The sequence below is a fragment of the Asparagus officinalis genome, chromosome 1 (genome assembly GCF_001876935.1).
Source record: "Asparagus officinalis chromosome 1, Aspof.V1, whole genome shotgun sequence".
Classification (NCBI taxonomy): domain Eukaryota; kingdom Viridiplantae; phylum Streptophyta; class Magnoliopsida; order Asparagales; family Asparagaceae; genus Asparagus; species Asparagus officinalis.
Genome location: NC_033794.1, coordinates 81,153,445 through 81,169,555, shown reverse-complemented (window position 1 = coordinate 81,169,555; position 16,111 = coordinate 81,153,445). Strand labels below are relative to the sequence as shown.

General features: G+C 38.5%; 2 protein-coding genes across 2 annotated transcripts; both read right to left on the bottom strand.

The window, feature by feature from the left end:
* On the bottom strand, positions 5,765–11,524 carry LOC109826616 (protein argonaute PNH1). Its single transcript, XM_020393640.1, has 18 exons — positions 11,417–11,524; positions 11,090–11,196; positions 10,858–10,996; positions 10,665–10,781; positions 9,431–9,538; positions 9,234–9,305; positions 9,003–9,125; positions 8,340–8,499; positions 8,140–8,261; positions 7,912–8,049; positions 7,685–7,827; positions 7,478–7,540; positions 7,295–7,358; positions 7,074–7,209; positions 6,793–6,866; positions 6,484–6,578; positions 6,339–6,370; positions 5,765–6,239 (listed from the first exon to the last, which is right to left on the bottom strand). The coding sequence occupies exons 1-18, from the start codon at positions 11,522–11,524 to the stop codon at positions 6,070–6,072; spliced, it is 1,971 nt and encodes a 656-aa protein (XP_020249229.1). The 3' UTR covers positions 5,765–6,069.
* On the bottom strand, positions 12,010–16,110 carry LOC109836490 (protein argonaute PNH1-like; the record flags this gene model as incomplete). Its single annotated transcript, XM_020404403.1, has 12 exons — positions 12,010–12,094; positions 12,157–12,338; positions 12,447–12,518; positions 12,644–12,751; positions 13,982–14,098; positions 14,175–14,313; positions 14,407–14,513; positions 14,734–14,843; positions 15,200–15,333; positions 15,435–15,581; positions 15,658–15,863; positions 15,937–16,110. Coding segments are annotated over 12 exons (1,581 nt in total), but the record flags the coding sequence as incomplete, so codon positions are not given.

Sequence of the window (16,111 nt, the reverse complement as noted above, 5' to 3'; positions counted from 1 at the left end):
ACAACGTTATGTGCAGAAGGGATTTAAATAATCTGCATGCTAGTCCAACCCAAACGGTAGTCGGTAAAGGCTCATCAAACCCGTTAATGGCTGAGAATTTACCAAAAATTCTATAAATGCAAGTTATTGACGCATTAGCTTCATTAGTTGGTCTCATGATTTGATCATCCAACGACTTCAGGATAAGATCTATATTTACAGATGAATCAACTTTAATAGTTGGTCTTGCAGCTTAAAATTTAGGACCGCCACGCTCCAACACCTTAAGAGCTTAAATTGTGTAGACTCCAGCAAACATACGAGTATAAGCTGTGTTAACGCCGGTCAACGCGTTATAGTAAAGATCGATGTCGGTCAACGCATCAGTAATCTCGCCAAACTAAGGCAAATGATGATTTTAGGGAGTTCAATCGGATTCAGATATGGATTTCTGACAAAGATGATCAGTTCAAAGTCAACTCAATGACACGAGCTAAGTTCAGAAACTTGCACACCAACTTCAATTCAATATTTCGACAAGGGTGAGATGATAAACACAGTGTCAGAAGAACTTTATCTATTCAACAAAACACTGAACAGACTGAAGGCTGAAGAAGTCAAGAATTGAAGCAGTTCACAGGTCCCTCTACGAAATTGAGGAAAAGTCTTATCTTATCCAAAACCTTCCAGACTCTTCTATAAAAGAAACGAGTCTGAAATTCTTTGGAGGGGGTATTTTTAGGCTTCTAAAAATGCCTATAGGTCCCCGAATACAGCTCAAGACGAGGAGAAGACAATGAACGTCGTTATCCGAGTCTAAGAGGATTATCTGTCGTCGACAAGCGCATTAAGCGAAACGACGAACCAAGTGGCTCACGCACGTTAGTCAACATACGCACGCACGTCAATCAGCTCACGCGTGTCGGTTAACACGCGCGCGTCAATCAGTTCGCGCGCGTCAGTCAACGCACGTATGTCAATCAGCTCACACACGTCAATCAACACGCGCTCGTCGATCAGTTCCAAGTGCCGTAAAAAAGCTAACGAGTGCCTGAAGCAAGTTAGAAAATCGTATAAGTCAACGAGATGGTTAAATACGTAAAACGGTGGAAAATACAAGTCCCGAAAAAGTCAGAAAATATCAAACAGTTCAACGCAAAGGTCGAACTATCCGCACCCACGCAAATCGAACCGCGCCGACCCGTGGCCGCGCGGGTCGGCCGCACCCGCGCAGGTCGGACCGCGCCGACCCGCGCCCCCCACGGGTTAGATTTCACTCGCGCGCTGTTTTGATCCCATGTTCAGTTTTTGACGGGTTTTCTCGGGATTTGTTGGTTCCTGAGCATCCCAACTGATCTGATATCATCCCCAAACGGTGTTAATCAATTATTAACTAAATATAAGGAGGGATCATTCATTCTTATCTCAAAACCCATATTCGGAGCCCTATAAATACAAGTCTAGGGCCTCATTTCTCGGGGGGCGGTTTATTATCAAGACGTGGAGGTGCTGCTGGATTGAGGAGTCAGGAAGCACGAATTTCAGCGAAAGCAAATCAGATCCCGGCGAACTCCAGCATAAAGAAGGAGCTATTCGAAGGATCTAAACCCCGTCCGTCCGTTCCTTGAGATTAGGCTTGGTCTTGATCTCAAGAAGAGCCCTGATTTTTATTGGTCGATTTTAGCGCTTTAAATCAAACACTCCCTCGGTGAAGGTGAAGCTCTGCCCAATTTTCTATTAACCGGATCCAAATCTAAGGTGGTCCACGGATAAACCCCGGCACAGGCAAAGATCCCACGCAAACAGAAGACCGATAAACGATCTCTGTGTTTGTTTGACGAGAATTGTAATCTTTGTTTTCATTGTGTAAGAGTCTTATAAAAAGACTATCTTTTCGTTTTTATTGTAACGACCGAAGTTGTAATGAATACAGCAATGAATACAATAATTTTCGACGCAAACAAGGTGTCTGCTTCAAACCATAGAGGATCTTCTTCAACTTGCAAACCATGTGTTCTTTTCCCTTCACTTTAGAACCCTCCGGCGGGGCAAATGGATAGCCCTAGTTGTACCTCTTTGTAACTCCATTATGATGCGGTGTGTTGGGCTCTGTCCTCTGATGCCGAATACCATGCTTAGAACAATAATCTCTAAACTCAATGGAAGTGTACTCTCCTCTATTATCGGTACACAAACACTTCAACTTCTTTTCTGTCTTTCTCTCCTCTATTATCGATGCGCAAACACTTCAACTTCTTTCCTATCTGCCTCTCCACCATGGCATGAAACTGCTAGAAGACTGAAAATACATGATCCTTTATCCTCAACAAGAAGACCCACATCTTCCACGATGCATCATCAATAAATGTGAGAAAATACTTATTGTCGTCCATGGACTCCATTTGTGTCGGGAACAATTTTATTATAGCTTCCATTAAATTGTTTAGCAGAAACAAAAGAATGAGCCTTACACGTGTAAATCTTTTCTTTACAATATAAACAAAATCGTTGGGTTCCCTAGAAACACACACAGAAACTCCTACGTAGTAGCTTCTACTTGCGTGGGATCTTTGTCTGTGCTGGGATGCGTAATTCGTGAACCATCGAATCAACATTCCAAGCCAGAAACGAAGAAAGTTGAAAGTTAATGTTTCAACATGAAAATAAGAACTGAAGTAAATATCTTAGCGAGGTAAGATAGATGCTCTTCTCAAGATCAAATCTATGTTTGAACTCGAGGAAACACCGAAGAACTCTTGAAGATGCTTGAAAGCGGATGAGGGACTCTCTCTTACTCTTAAAGTTCACCAAATACCAAGTTCTTTCTGCTATCCGCTCTCCAAAAGCCTCTTCCTTCTGCAGTAACCCAGTACCTCGTGCATAAATGTGCCAAGGGGTATTTATAGCCATTGAAAGGCATAATCATCAAAAATAAGCTGAAACAACTGACCATCACTATCTACTTTGGGCGAGATAGTGTTTACTGTCTCGGCTGAAGGAGGCAGTTCCAGCCAGTTTGTAACTGTCGTCCCACTACTTTAAGCACATTAAATTTCATGTTTCTCGAGGGTAGTGGACGTATTTCACGACTATAACCGTCCATTAACGTTAATGAATGTTTCCCAAAAGTTATGGAATCAAGTGGGGCCCGTAAAAAGTAACAAAACCGTCAAAAATACGAGAGGTTGTCTCGCAGTTGGCGAGACAACTCTCACTGTCTCGCGTATCCGAGACAGCCTACATTGTCTCGGAAATGCGAGACGGTGGAGACTGTTTCACCAATTGTGAGACAGCTTTGTGTCCCTTTGAGTTATCATTTTGCGTTCTTCTTTGCTTCCTTTTGCTTTAGCTACTCTTCTTTGACGTAGATGATAACGTTCCTTATCTTCTCTCAGTCTTGAGCTGTGTTTAGGACCTATAGGAACTTTTTAACGCCTACAACCTCCACCTCAATAGGACCACAAACATTAGAATAAATCAAATCCAGGATATTATCTTTTCTTTTAGAAGGCTTGCTAAAAGAAGCTCTATGTTGTTTGCCAAATAAATAATAATCACAAGTGGTGAGTGACGAACCTTTGACAAATGGAATGAGAGACTTCTTTGCCAATATCTGTAACCCCTTCTCGCTCATGTGCCCTAGCCTCCTATACCACAAACCGAGAGTGTCACCATTTTGAGCCACACTCAAAGAATCATATGAAGCCTTTGCTTGAATCTTATATAAATTGCAACATATACTTCCTCTAGCCACCACAAGAAAGCCTTTGGTGATTTTACATTTTCCTCCACCAAATTGAATTTCATATCCTCTTCGGTCCAAAGTAAGACCCGAAATCAAGTTGAGCCATAAATTGAGAACATACCGCACATTCTTTAAAATCAATGTGCATTCAGTATCTGTCTGCAAGTGTATATCACCAAGTCCCACAATCTTCGAGTAACTGGTATTTCTCATCTTCACATTGCTAAAGTCACATGCTTTATACGACATGAAAAGGTCTCCATTAGAGGTAGCATGACATGTAGCTCCTGTATCCACTATCCACTCGAAATTTTGACTTGTAACATACATACAGTCTTCTTCCCTACAAATGAGAATAACATCGGTCTCAGACAAAGTAGATGTAGTGTCACTGTCGGCTTTTTTTCTTCTAATCTTTCATTTCATCTTTGTTCCCAGCTTGCTCTTTCTTCAATGCCCAACAATTCTTCTTGATATGACCTGACTTCCCACAATAAAAACAACCTCTCCCTTTAGACTTTGATATGCCCTTGGATGTGTTACGAGCTCTGGGTTGGTCCTTGTATCTTCTCCTGCCCATGTTCTCTGTAACAAGTGGCTGTGAGTTATCTGTGCTCGTAGGCTTCCTCCGAGTCTCCTCATTAAATAAACTACTAATAATCATACTCATCGATAACACACCATCTGGAGCTACGTTGCTGACTGTCACAACTAGTGTCTCTCAACTGTCTGGCAAAAAATCCAATAGCAATAAAACATGTAGCTCATCATCGATAGTCATCTTCATGGTAGCTAACTGATTAATCAAACTCTTGAACTCATTCAAGCTCATCATCGATAGTCATCTTCATGGTAGCTAACTGATTAATCAAACTCTTGAACTCATTCAAGTACCCTGCTATGTTGCTTCCTCATGGTAGCTAACTGATTAATCAAACTCTTGAACTCATTCAAGTACCCTGCTATGTTGCTTCCTTCTTGGAATTTTAAGTTCACCAACCATCTCATAATAAACGCCTTATTTCTCGCGGTCTTCTGCTTGTATAGATCCTCAAGATTTTTCCAAAGAGGCTTCGCATTAGTCACACCCCAATACATGATAAAGCACACTAACGTCGATCCACATCCGAATATAATCGATCGCCTTCTTGTGTTGTTTCTACCATTCTTTATCAGTCATTATTTCTGGCTTGGCTTCATTTCCCTCAATAGGGTCATGTAAATCTTTACAATACATAATATCTTCTATCTTGGACTTTCACACTTGCCAATTGGAACCATCCAATTTCATCATCATGTCAAAACTCTCCATCTTTTTCATCCCAAAGTACGCCTTGAATCAGGGCTCTGATACCACTTGTTAGGGATTTTATGGAGATTAGTCTGCGGAATTAAACACTAAACGAATAACGACACCAATAAAAAATACCACAAGCAAGCAAGCACTAAGATTTAACGTGGTTCGGCAAATCGTGTCTATGTCCACGGGTGAACCCAGAGATAAATATTGAGTACAACCCCTCCAAGTTACACCTGAACTTGAGGATTAAATCACAAGAGAAAGATATAGTATTACCTCTAGGGTATCAAAACCCTAAAACTCGTCTCACAAAAAATCTCTAACACCCGCGGAGAAACCAGCACCGTATCCTCGATAGTGTCGTCGTTCTGAAGACAACGTCGTCATTTTGAAGACAACGGTTTTTGAATCACTACAATCGGACAACCGAACTATCCAGAATCTCACTTTTCTATCTTTTCTCGGGTTACTGTAGCGACAATTAATTTCAGGGTTCTCATAAATAAAATTCTCCAAACCTGTTCCTATTATAAATAGATCATCTAAATTCTTTTCTAGATAGAATTTTTTTCTAGATAAAATTTTAATTCATGTGAACCTCATGTGAGCTTTATCTTAGGCTGGACCCACAACAACTAAGCTAAGTAGTCAAGAAGAATAGATTCCGATTAGAATAAAAATTGCATCACTCTAAAAGCCAGCTAAGTTGACACAACCTGGTTGTAGCACAAACAACTAAATTCAACACAAATCAGATTCAATACCGAATAGAAATTCATTGTTCACATGAGTTCAAAATATATACAGCACTATTACAGCGGAAATTAGCAGAAGTTTTTCATTGTACAAGAACTGAACAGGAATTGTGGCATACATTATCTCCTGGCATCAGGTACAGAATGACAAAAACAAATCCCTCCTCTGATCTTGCATTCCTCGATTAGGTTGAAGATTGTCTACAGAGTTAGTATCAACTAAACTCTACAATATAAACACGACATTCATGTACATGCTACTGGTTTTTTCTACCTCTCTTATGTTGATATCAGCAGTAGAACATCACCCTCTTCACTTTCTCTTTTAGTGCTGGTAGTGGCTTCACCGCAGAACTGTTTGCCATTCTTGTGCTTCGTGATTTCTGGTTCTCAGGCATCTCTGGTTCTGTGTAGAATCGTGCTCGGAATGCAGCAAGATGAGCATAATACGCAGGAGGCACTGCTCAAATTTTATTACAAAAATTATGATCAGAGAAATCATAAAAAAACATGGATGAAATATGATTAGTCAAGTTTGTATTTTGAGAAATGAACATACCAACAGAAACAGAACGGGTACAGCGAGCATACCTGCATTATTTTGATCAAATCAAATAAGATAACGAAAATACAGTCTAATCTATAGAGTAAGATAACAAAAAGACAGTCTAATCTATAGAGTAAAAACTTTCTAAGGAACTTACGTATAGCATAGGTTATTTGTCAGCGTTTGCATCTCATCTGCAGTGAAATTGTTCTCATCCCATAGAACATGGTAATGTGCTGGCCGACTAGTTCCCTAAAAAAACAATAATTTACAAATAAAAATCGAGTAACATGGATACCTTAGTTCAGATTCCTACCTAAAATACTCGTATTTATTTGGTTGTCAAGTGATTTAACCTATTTAAGGAAACATTTCAAAATGTGCCTACAATTAACTACTTGGTTCCTACAGAAGTCAATAACAATGTAGAGCATATTACTGCCAAATTATTTAGGAGGCCATTTACCTGAATTCCAGCATGACTGCATAAGTAGAAGTCAAACTCAGTAGGATGGCATATCTTGGAATCAACCACTGTCCCTGTAAATGTTTCATTGTCCCGTGTAAATTTCCATTATATGAACCAATTTTCTATCAGAAACTTAGAATATTTCAATATTGACTGTTAAGGAAGCAAGAAATGTTAGTAACAAGGTAGATACAGGAAAAAAACTCATCTGTAATCCTTGTTATCTGATATAGCAACCCTTAGTCATATATTCCACCAAGTAAAAGAACACAGATTACCTGGTAGGATGTTTCCACTCCTGTCAGTACTACTTCTATCTTTGTGGTTGTTTGCGTACAGCCTCGTGTGATGGCGCTTTTGGACTATGACAAAGGTAACTGGAGGCTGGTAGTTTGGCTCTAATGATGCACATGCCTGTAAAAATAAGACAATGAGAACCACACATAAAAAAATATATAAGAATACAAAGCTAACTACAAGCTTCTTAGGTGTGTACAACCTTACGAATGGCATCTAATTCATATAGCAGGACCTGATAGAATTGCCCTTCACTAACGCCGTCTCTACATGAAACATGGGAAAACACAGATAAATAAATGCTACAAATATATTTTATGAAGTACAATGAGATATCAAAGCCATTAAAACATGTGAAGTTATGTCATGATTTTAGCTTTGCCACCTGTAAAAGATAATCCTCATTGGCTTTTGTCCAGTAGCCTTCCTGAAGGAGATCAGAAGCTCCCTACAAAGATTTTAAAAAACAAAAAGAGAGCACATGAATTCAGGAAAGGAAACAGCTTTCCATAGAAAAATAAAATAAAGTGAAAATTAGATGTCATTTCAACAAAATAAATTACACAAGTAAAGGCTGATAAAGTATGCAAACCTGATCATGCCTCCTGTAACTGTCCCCCGTTCGGGATCCTGCCACGTCTTGTATAGATCCTGAATGAGTTCCTGTCGATGAGCCTGAGCACATACTAATCCAGCGTATTTTGTAACTTCAGGCCAATCTTGAGAGGCAACAACCTATGGACAACGGTAGTTGGCTGAATTATACCAAGGTTTTACTAGCAGAAAAAAAATATAGAGTAGAAGAGGCAATTCCACTACCGCAGCAATAGATGGACTAGAATCCTCCCCAGTCTCTGGATGAGTTACATCTGCTCCAAATATTATCGTCGGTATGTCACTGACCAAGGGAATTCTACAACTAATGGCGTCTAAGAGTACAGTATTTCTTCCTCCCATCTGATCAAACCAAATAAAGAACAAGGATGGCTGAACGTAAATACCCATAATTATGGAACATATTCATTCTCACTGACTAACAATGCTTACCTTGACATTAATTTTAAGCGATACATTTGCTAGGTACTGCTTGCTTATCTTAAATACATGTTTTGTCAGGCAGCACTGGGATATCAAACCCAAATCTGTTTCACATATTCTTTTGAGATCACCTGAATAAAATTACTCCTCATGGTCATTGACATGCATTTTATCATATACATACAGGCATGCAATAGAAATAAGCTTACCGTACAGAGAACCATTGTTATCAGGAAGGATTGCTATAAGAAGTTCTAGCTCCTTGCCCTTCGATTTGTTCACTGCAGCATTATAGACATGCTTAAGGGCCTTCTCTACTTGTTCAGGCCTTGAATTGTAGATTGGTATTATGGGATCTCTGTTAAATTCCTGCAGGATTAATGTCTTGTATTAGTGTTTAAAATAACAAAGGGCGGAAATCACAAATGTAATTGGGTTTTTAGAAGCTGAGTATATCACCAAAATAATACTAAAGGTCAATGAAGATGGAGGATTCTAATGTTAATGCTAAATCTGTGACTGACAAATACCTAACTTTTTTAAACTATATTACCACCAGGTGTGGCTATTAATTATGTTTTCTCATAAAACTGAGAAAACTGACTGAATAAAAAAAAATTCCTCGCATGGAAACTCCAGCAAAAACCAGTATTTGTATTCTTCTCAAAACATTTGAGAAATATAGAGGGCTGGATCAAACAACTGCAGTCTTTCAAGAACATCCCTAACTGTTGCCTCAGTAGTTTTCATCCTAGCAAATTTTACAAGCAAAACGAAAATATACTTAATGTAGAGATGATACAATAGCAAGACAGTACAAGGAAACTAAAACATGAGAAAGTCAAATTCTCCATTTGGGTAGAAAATTTTACCATGCCAGTTATTTGGCACATCTGAGCTAGCTCTTGACAGAATCCATGAGCAGTGCTTTCTTGAATGCTACGTGAAAAGTTGATGCAAGCCCAGTGGTTTACAGTGCAACCATTTATTACTTTCTGCAGTAAAAGAAACATGGGCTACTCCTTAGTCTACTGGAGTACAAAGATCTGCTTTAAATAGTATCTCTGGCATACATGTTGTACATACAAACAGTAACACTGTACCTTGTTCATCATATTCCATTGTCCAACCTGAGGCAAACACTCCTTTTCTTTTCCAGTTTCATGATATTTTAACTGCATGAACAAGTTTTTCCATTGACTACCATGCATCAGCAAAGTATAGGTGACTCATCCTTAATGAAAGAAAATGACGAAAGAGATTCTTTGTGACAAAGTAGATGATAAAAGATGCATATTACCCAAGGAGCTGGAAGAACTCGAGCTTCGACGGAGGCAAGTTTGTCGCTGATGCTGATTCCAAATTCCTTTGCATAAGGATCTTGGTCATAACTATTTTGATGAACTGTCTGATAACATTGTATACAGAGTTAATAAATTGATCGTAGAACTTCTAAATGGCAGATGAATGAAGAAAACATTGACTATGAAATGAGGGTTGTGGAGTTTAATAAAGAGTGCATGACCAGTTGTGTAATGGACCGGAAAATACCAAAAACCAAGCAGAGGCAGAACCAAAGTAATTATCAAGCTATAATCGTAGAAAAATGATAAGTGTACACAAGAGCAGTACTACTCTTGTACTACTAGACTACTAGACACAATGGATCCATAAGAACTCATAATTTTCATAATTTCTCTTTGCAATTTACAAGAAAAGTCTCCACTTTTTTTGTATGTAGGAGTAGAAGAGTAGAATTGCAGTTATCACTACTCATAATCTTATATGCATCACAGTTGGGGAATTCTGACTGGGAGAAACTCTCTATAAGTTATATAATCAGTCATCAGTACCAAAGGATGCGACAGAATAGTAACAGCCCATCTAGGAAAGCAAAGTAGTTTAGAGCGTAGTACTAGTATTTTGTTATACATTTACCACTTTACATACTTTGAAATATTCTGTTTTAGAAGCTCTTGAGATATAATCACCGTTCTACCTATAAATATGTGATATCATCTGCAGCTCAAGCATAACTAGAAAGTTAAAACAAAGTCGCGTTATATTGTGATATTTAGCTCAACTCTTTTGTTTGTATAAAGATAGAACAATAGTAGATCTAGTTATTGTAACATTGCATGTACACTAAAGACTCTTAAAGAGATGTAGATCTAGTTATTGTAACATTGCATGTACACTCAAGACTCTTAAAGAGATCAATTTGTACCCACAAATAAATTCATACCCTGCTGCATGTGCTATCTACTTGTTTCAACTCTAGAAATGGAACATCATGCATAGGAGAGGGGACCAAGTAGAAGCCAGCCAATCACTCTTAATGGGCACTAGTTGAGAGTTAGGCTTAAATCTAAGTGGCTGTGTGCTAGAACTGGATGATGCCCAACAGCCTAGATGGTGGCTAAACAAAATAGCAAGAATTTGGATAGTCCACAGCTCCTAAGATTTTTTTTTTTAATAAGAAACTTCACATAGAATTTAAAAGTGTAGAGACATGGATGGTAAGAAATACAAACCTGCAGTATATCCATCTCCTGTTCTCTGGGCCTCTGGCAGGTAACTTTTAGCAGGGAAGTAATTTGCTTTTCATTCAATCTCTTTGTATATCTCTGTCCTTCAACTATTTTACATGCCTGTAATTGATACTTAAAGAACTATAAAACCTCCGAAATTGTTATGTTAAATAAAGAATAATTTTATTAACCTCACCTCCATTGGCAGATAATTTGCCTTCTTTTGATTTCCTACTTGAAGGCAAGGCAGGTGAGAATATTGAATTGTAAAGCCATACATTTCTTTGAAGTATTCAACCACAGATTTCATGTTGTTTTGTTCGTCAACTGGGAAACTGTCCAGAGAAAAATTTAAGAACCATAAGCAATCAGGACATATACATATTCTTGAATATGCATTAACAAGATCAACGATTAAAGTTTCTTACATCAGCTCTCTAGTAGGAAGAGATGTCAATCCTGAAACTCGATATTTCCTTCGTACGCTTCCTCTATGAGTGACTTCAACTTTTACACCTCTAAGAGCCTTCTTGATCTGCTCATTGCAATGCACAAGCATTAGTAAACCTTTCAATATACAGAACAAAAATTAAAAATGTCAAAAACTTTAGTAATCTAATCTAAGTAGAGCATTGAATTTCTCATTCGATAGATTGAACTGTATTTTCCTGAGATAATCAACAAACTTAGATAGGAAAATGAAAATACAAAAGGAATTTGCTGGAGAGGCATGTATCCGTCTAGCAGAAGGATACCTTAACACGATCAGCATCAGACATCGTCCTTAAGGACACATCTTTGCCCAAAACTTGAGCTACAAACTCGATCACAGGCAGGGGTTCTATGAATGCTGTAGACGACATATCTGAAAAAACGAAAAGGAATATGAGAAAACTTTAGCAGAAGCCAGACAAGCAAAATACTTAGGGAAGGGAAGGGAAAGGAAGGGAAGGGAAGGGAATTCCCTTCCCCTTGGTTACACCCCAATTTGGGGGTAACAATTTTTATACTATTAGGGGGTGAACCAAGGTGAATGGAGGTGAATTAACTTCACCTCCTAAGTGTTCCCAAACAAGGTGAATGGAGGTGAATGGTTCCCCTAACTTCCCTTCACCCTCATTCCCCTCAATCCAAACAAGCCCTAAAGCTATCCAAATACGAAGAATGTCTCTAATACCTTCTCTTCATTGTTCACCCCATTCTAAACAGACCCTAAAACTTGCCAAACCAACAAGAAACAAGCGCCATTTTGTTTCGTGTTTTACAGTAACAAAAAATGTGATCCTTTTTGGCGAGTGAATCTTTAAGATTCTTTCAACTTACAGTGCTTTGCTTCGAAGACGTGTTACTATTGATGCGTGCTGTCCATTGTTGGATCAAACAACTGCAGTCTTTCAAGAACATCCCTAACTGTTGCCTCAGTAGTTTTCATCCTAGCAAATTTTACAAGCAAAACGAAAATATACTTAATGTAGAGATGATACAATAGCAAGACAGTACAAGGAAACTAAAACATGAGAAAGTCAAATTCTCCATTTGGGTAGAAAATTTTACCATGCCAGTTATTTGGCACATCTGAGCTAGCTCTTGACAGAATCCATGAGCAGTGCTTTCTTGAATGCTACGTGAAAAGTTGATGCAAGCCCAGTGGTTTACAGTGCAACCATTTATTACTTTCTGCAGTAAAAGAAACATGGGCTACTCCTTAGTCTACTGGAGTACAAAGATCTGCTTTAAATAGTATCTCTGGCATACATGTTGTACATACAAACAGTAACACTGTACCTTGTTCATCATATTCCATTGTCCAACCTGAGGCAAACACTCCTTTTCTTTTCCAGTTTCATGATATTTTAACTGCATGAACAAGTTTTTCCATTGACTACCATGCATCAGCAAAGTATAGGTGACTCATCCTTAATGAAAGAAAATGACGAAAGAGATTCTTTGTGACAAAGTAGATGATAAAAGATGCATATTACCCAAGGAGCTGGAAGAACTCGAGCTTCGACGGAGGCAAGTTTGTCGCTGATGCTGATTCCAAATTCCTTTGCATAAGGATCTTGGTCATAACTATTTTGATGAACTGTCTGATAACATTGTATACAGAGTTAATAAATTGATCGTAGAACTTCTAAATGGCAGATGAATGAAGAAAACATTGACTATGAAATGAGGGTTGTGGAGTTTAATAAAGAGTGCATGACCAGTTGTGTAATGGACCGGAAAATACCAAAAACCAAGCAGAGGCAGAACCAAAGTAATTATCAAGCTATAATCGTAGAAAAATGATAAGTGTACACAAGAGCAGTACTACTCTTGTACTACTAGACTACTAGACACAATGGATCCATAAGAACTCATAATTTTCATAATTTCTCTTTGCAATTTACAAGAAAAGTCTCCACTTTTTTTGTATGTAGGAGTAGAAGAGTAGAATTGCAGTTATCACTACTCATAATCTTATATGCATCACAGTTGGGGAATTCTGACTGGGAGAAACTCTCTATAAGTTATATAATCAGTCATCAGTACCAAAGGATGCGACAGAATAGTAACAGCCCATCTAGGAAAGCAAAGTAGTTTAGAGCGTAGTACTAGTATTTTGTTATACATTTACCACTTTACATACTTTGAAATATTCTGTTTTAGAAGCTCTTGAGATATAATCACCGTTCTACCTATAAATATGTGATATCATCTGCAGCTCAAGCATAACTAGAAAGTTAAAACAAAGTCGCGTTATATTGTGATATTTAGCTCAACTCTTTTGTTTGTATAAAGATAGAACAATAGTAGATCTAGTTATTGTAACATTGCATGTACACTAAAGACTCTTAAAGAGATGTAGATCTAGTTATTGTAACATTGCATGTACACTAAAGACTCTTAAAGAGATGTAGATCTAGTTATTGTAACATTGCATGTACACTAAAGACTCTTAAAGAGATGTAGATCTAGTTATTGTAACATTGCATGTACACTCAAGACTCTTAAAGAGATCAATTTGTACCCACAAATAAATTCATACCCTGCTGCATGTGCTATCTACTTGTTTCAACTCTAGAAATGGAACATCATGCATAGGAGAGGGGACCAAGTAGAAGCCAGCCAATCACTCTTAATGGGCACTAGTTGAGAGTTAGGCTTAAATCTAAGTGGCTGTGTGCTAGAACTGGATGATGCCCAACAGCCTAGATGGTGGCTAAACAAAATAGCAAGAATTTGGATAGTCCACAGCTCCTAAGATTTTTTTTTTTAATAAGAAACTTCACATAGAATTTAAAAGTGTAGAGACATGGATGGTAAGAAATACAAACCTGCAGTATATCCATCTCCTGTTCTCTGGGCCTCTGGCAGGTAACTTTTAGCAGGGAAGTAATTTGCTTTTCATTCAATCTCTTTGTATATCTCTGTCCTTCAACTATTTTACATGCCTGTAATTGATACTTAAAGAACTATAAAACCTCCGAAATTGTTATGTTAAATAAAGAATAATTTTATTAACCTCACCTCCATTGGCAGATAATTTGCCTTCTTTTGATTTCCTACTTGAAGGCAAGGCAGGTGAGAATATTGAATTGTAAAGCCATACATTTCTTTGAAGTATTCAACCACAGATTTCATGTTGTTTTGTTCGTCAACTGGGAAACTGTCCAGAGAAAAATTTAAGAACCATAAGCAATCAGGACATATACATATTCTTGAATATGCATTAACAAGATCAACGATTAAAGTTTCTTACATCAGCTCTCTAGTAGGAAGAGATGTCAATCCTGAAACTCGATATTTCCTTCGTACGCTTCCTCTATGAGTGACTTCAACTTTTACACCTCTAAGAGCCTTCTTGATCTGCTCATTGCAATGCACAAGCATTAGTAAACCTTTCAATATACAGAACAAAAATTAAAAATGTCAAAAACTTTAGTAATCTAATCTAAGTAGAGCATTGAATTTCTCATTCGATAGATTGAACTGTATTTTCCTGAGATAATCAACAAACTTAGATAGGAAAATGAAAATACAAAAGGAATTTGCTGGAGAGGCATGTATCCGTCTAGCAGAAGGATACCTTAACACGATCAGCATCAGACATCGTCCTTAAGGACACATCTTTGCCCAAAACTTGAGCTACAAACTCGATCACAGGCAGGGGTTCTATGAATGCTGTAGACGACATATCTGAAAAAACGAAAAGGAATATGAGAAAACTTTAGCAGAAGCCAGACAAGCAAAATACTTAGGGAAGGGAAGGGAAAGGAAGGGAAGGGAAGGGAATTCCCTTCCCCTTGGTTACACCCCAATTTGGGGGTAACAATTTTTATACTATTAGGGGGTGAACCAAGGTGAATGGAGGTGAATTAACTTCACCTCCTAAGTGTTCCCAAACAAGGTGAATGGAGGTGAATGGTTCCCCTAACTTCCCTTCACCCTCATTCCCCTCAATCCAAACAAGCCCTTAGTGTTGACTCATAATGCTTAAAAGTAAAGTAAAAAAAAGATGAAGAACCCTAAAAAAAGATGAAGAAGAACCCTACCAATATTCAGCGAAAGACCCATCTGAGTCGGTCTAATGCTCTGATAGAATCCACACCATGACTGCAACCCATCACCCAGCCTCTGTGGTTTCCTAATATCAGGAGAATAGAAAGACCGCCCAATTGAAAGATACCTACAAACTCCAGTTCAAAAATTAAGGAACAACTCACAATTCTGCCAAATTCAAATATCCAGATTCAAACATTAGACGTATCAGGATTAAAGAAATGTCACCTCTGATTCGACAACTCCCTCAGCACTATATCAAGAACCTGAACAGCATCTTGTGGCGCATCAGCCTGCTTCCCTTCCATAAACCGACGCAAGTGATGAAGATCAGCGCGAGCAGCAAACTTGATAACCACCCGGTATTCTTTCTCCCTTCGTATCCAACAAACACATAATCAGTGAAAGCTCATCTTCAAGATGAAAAAATCTTTATTAAAAAAAATCCAACCTCGCGACCATTCCATCATCCTCCTCCGTGAGCTTCACAACGAACTCCTTCGAGCTAAAAGGCAGAGACCCAGCAGTGTAAAGACTCTTCCTCCCATCATAAGCAGGCAGCCTCATCCCTAGCTCGCTCTCTCTATAAACCCTAACCAGCTCACCAATTATAGCTCTATTCACGCTCCTCGAGCGAACCTCAGGTATAATCGTCACCTGTAAACAAGACCCACGATAAAAATTCAAGAACCCAACTCCATTTCAAACGGAATGAGGCTGATCAACTCACATCATACTGATTCAGGTCCTTGTCAGGCAACTGGGCAAGGAAATGGTTAGCTTTCACAAGACATCTAGTTCCAATCTGGCCAAACCCAGGCCGGCGACAAAACACGACTCCCTTGCTCGACACTGGCGGTGAGGGTGCCACAATTGCATTGCTTATCTCTTTACCGGCAACAGAG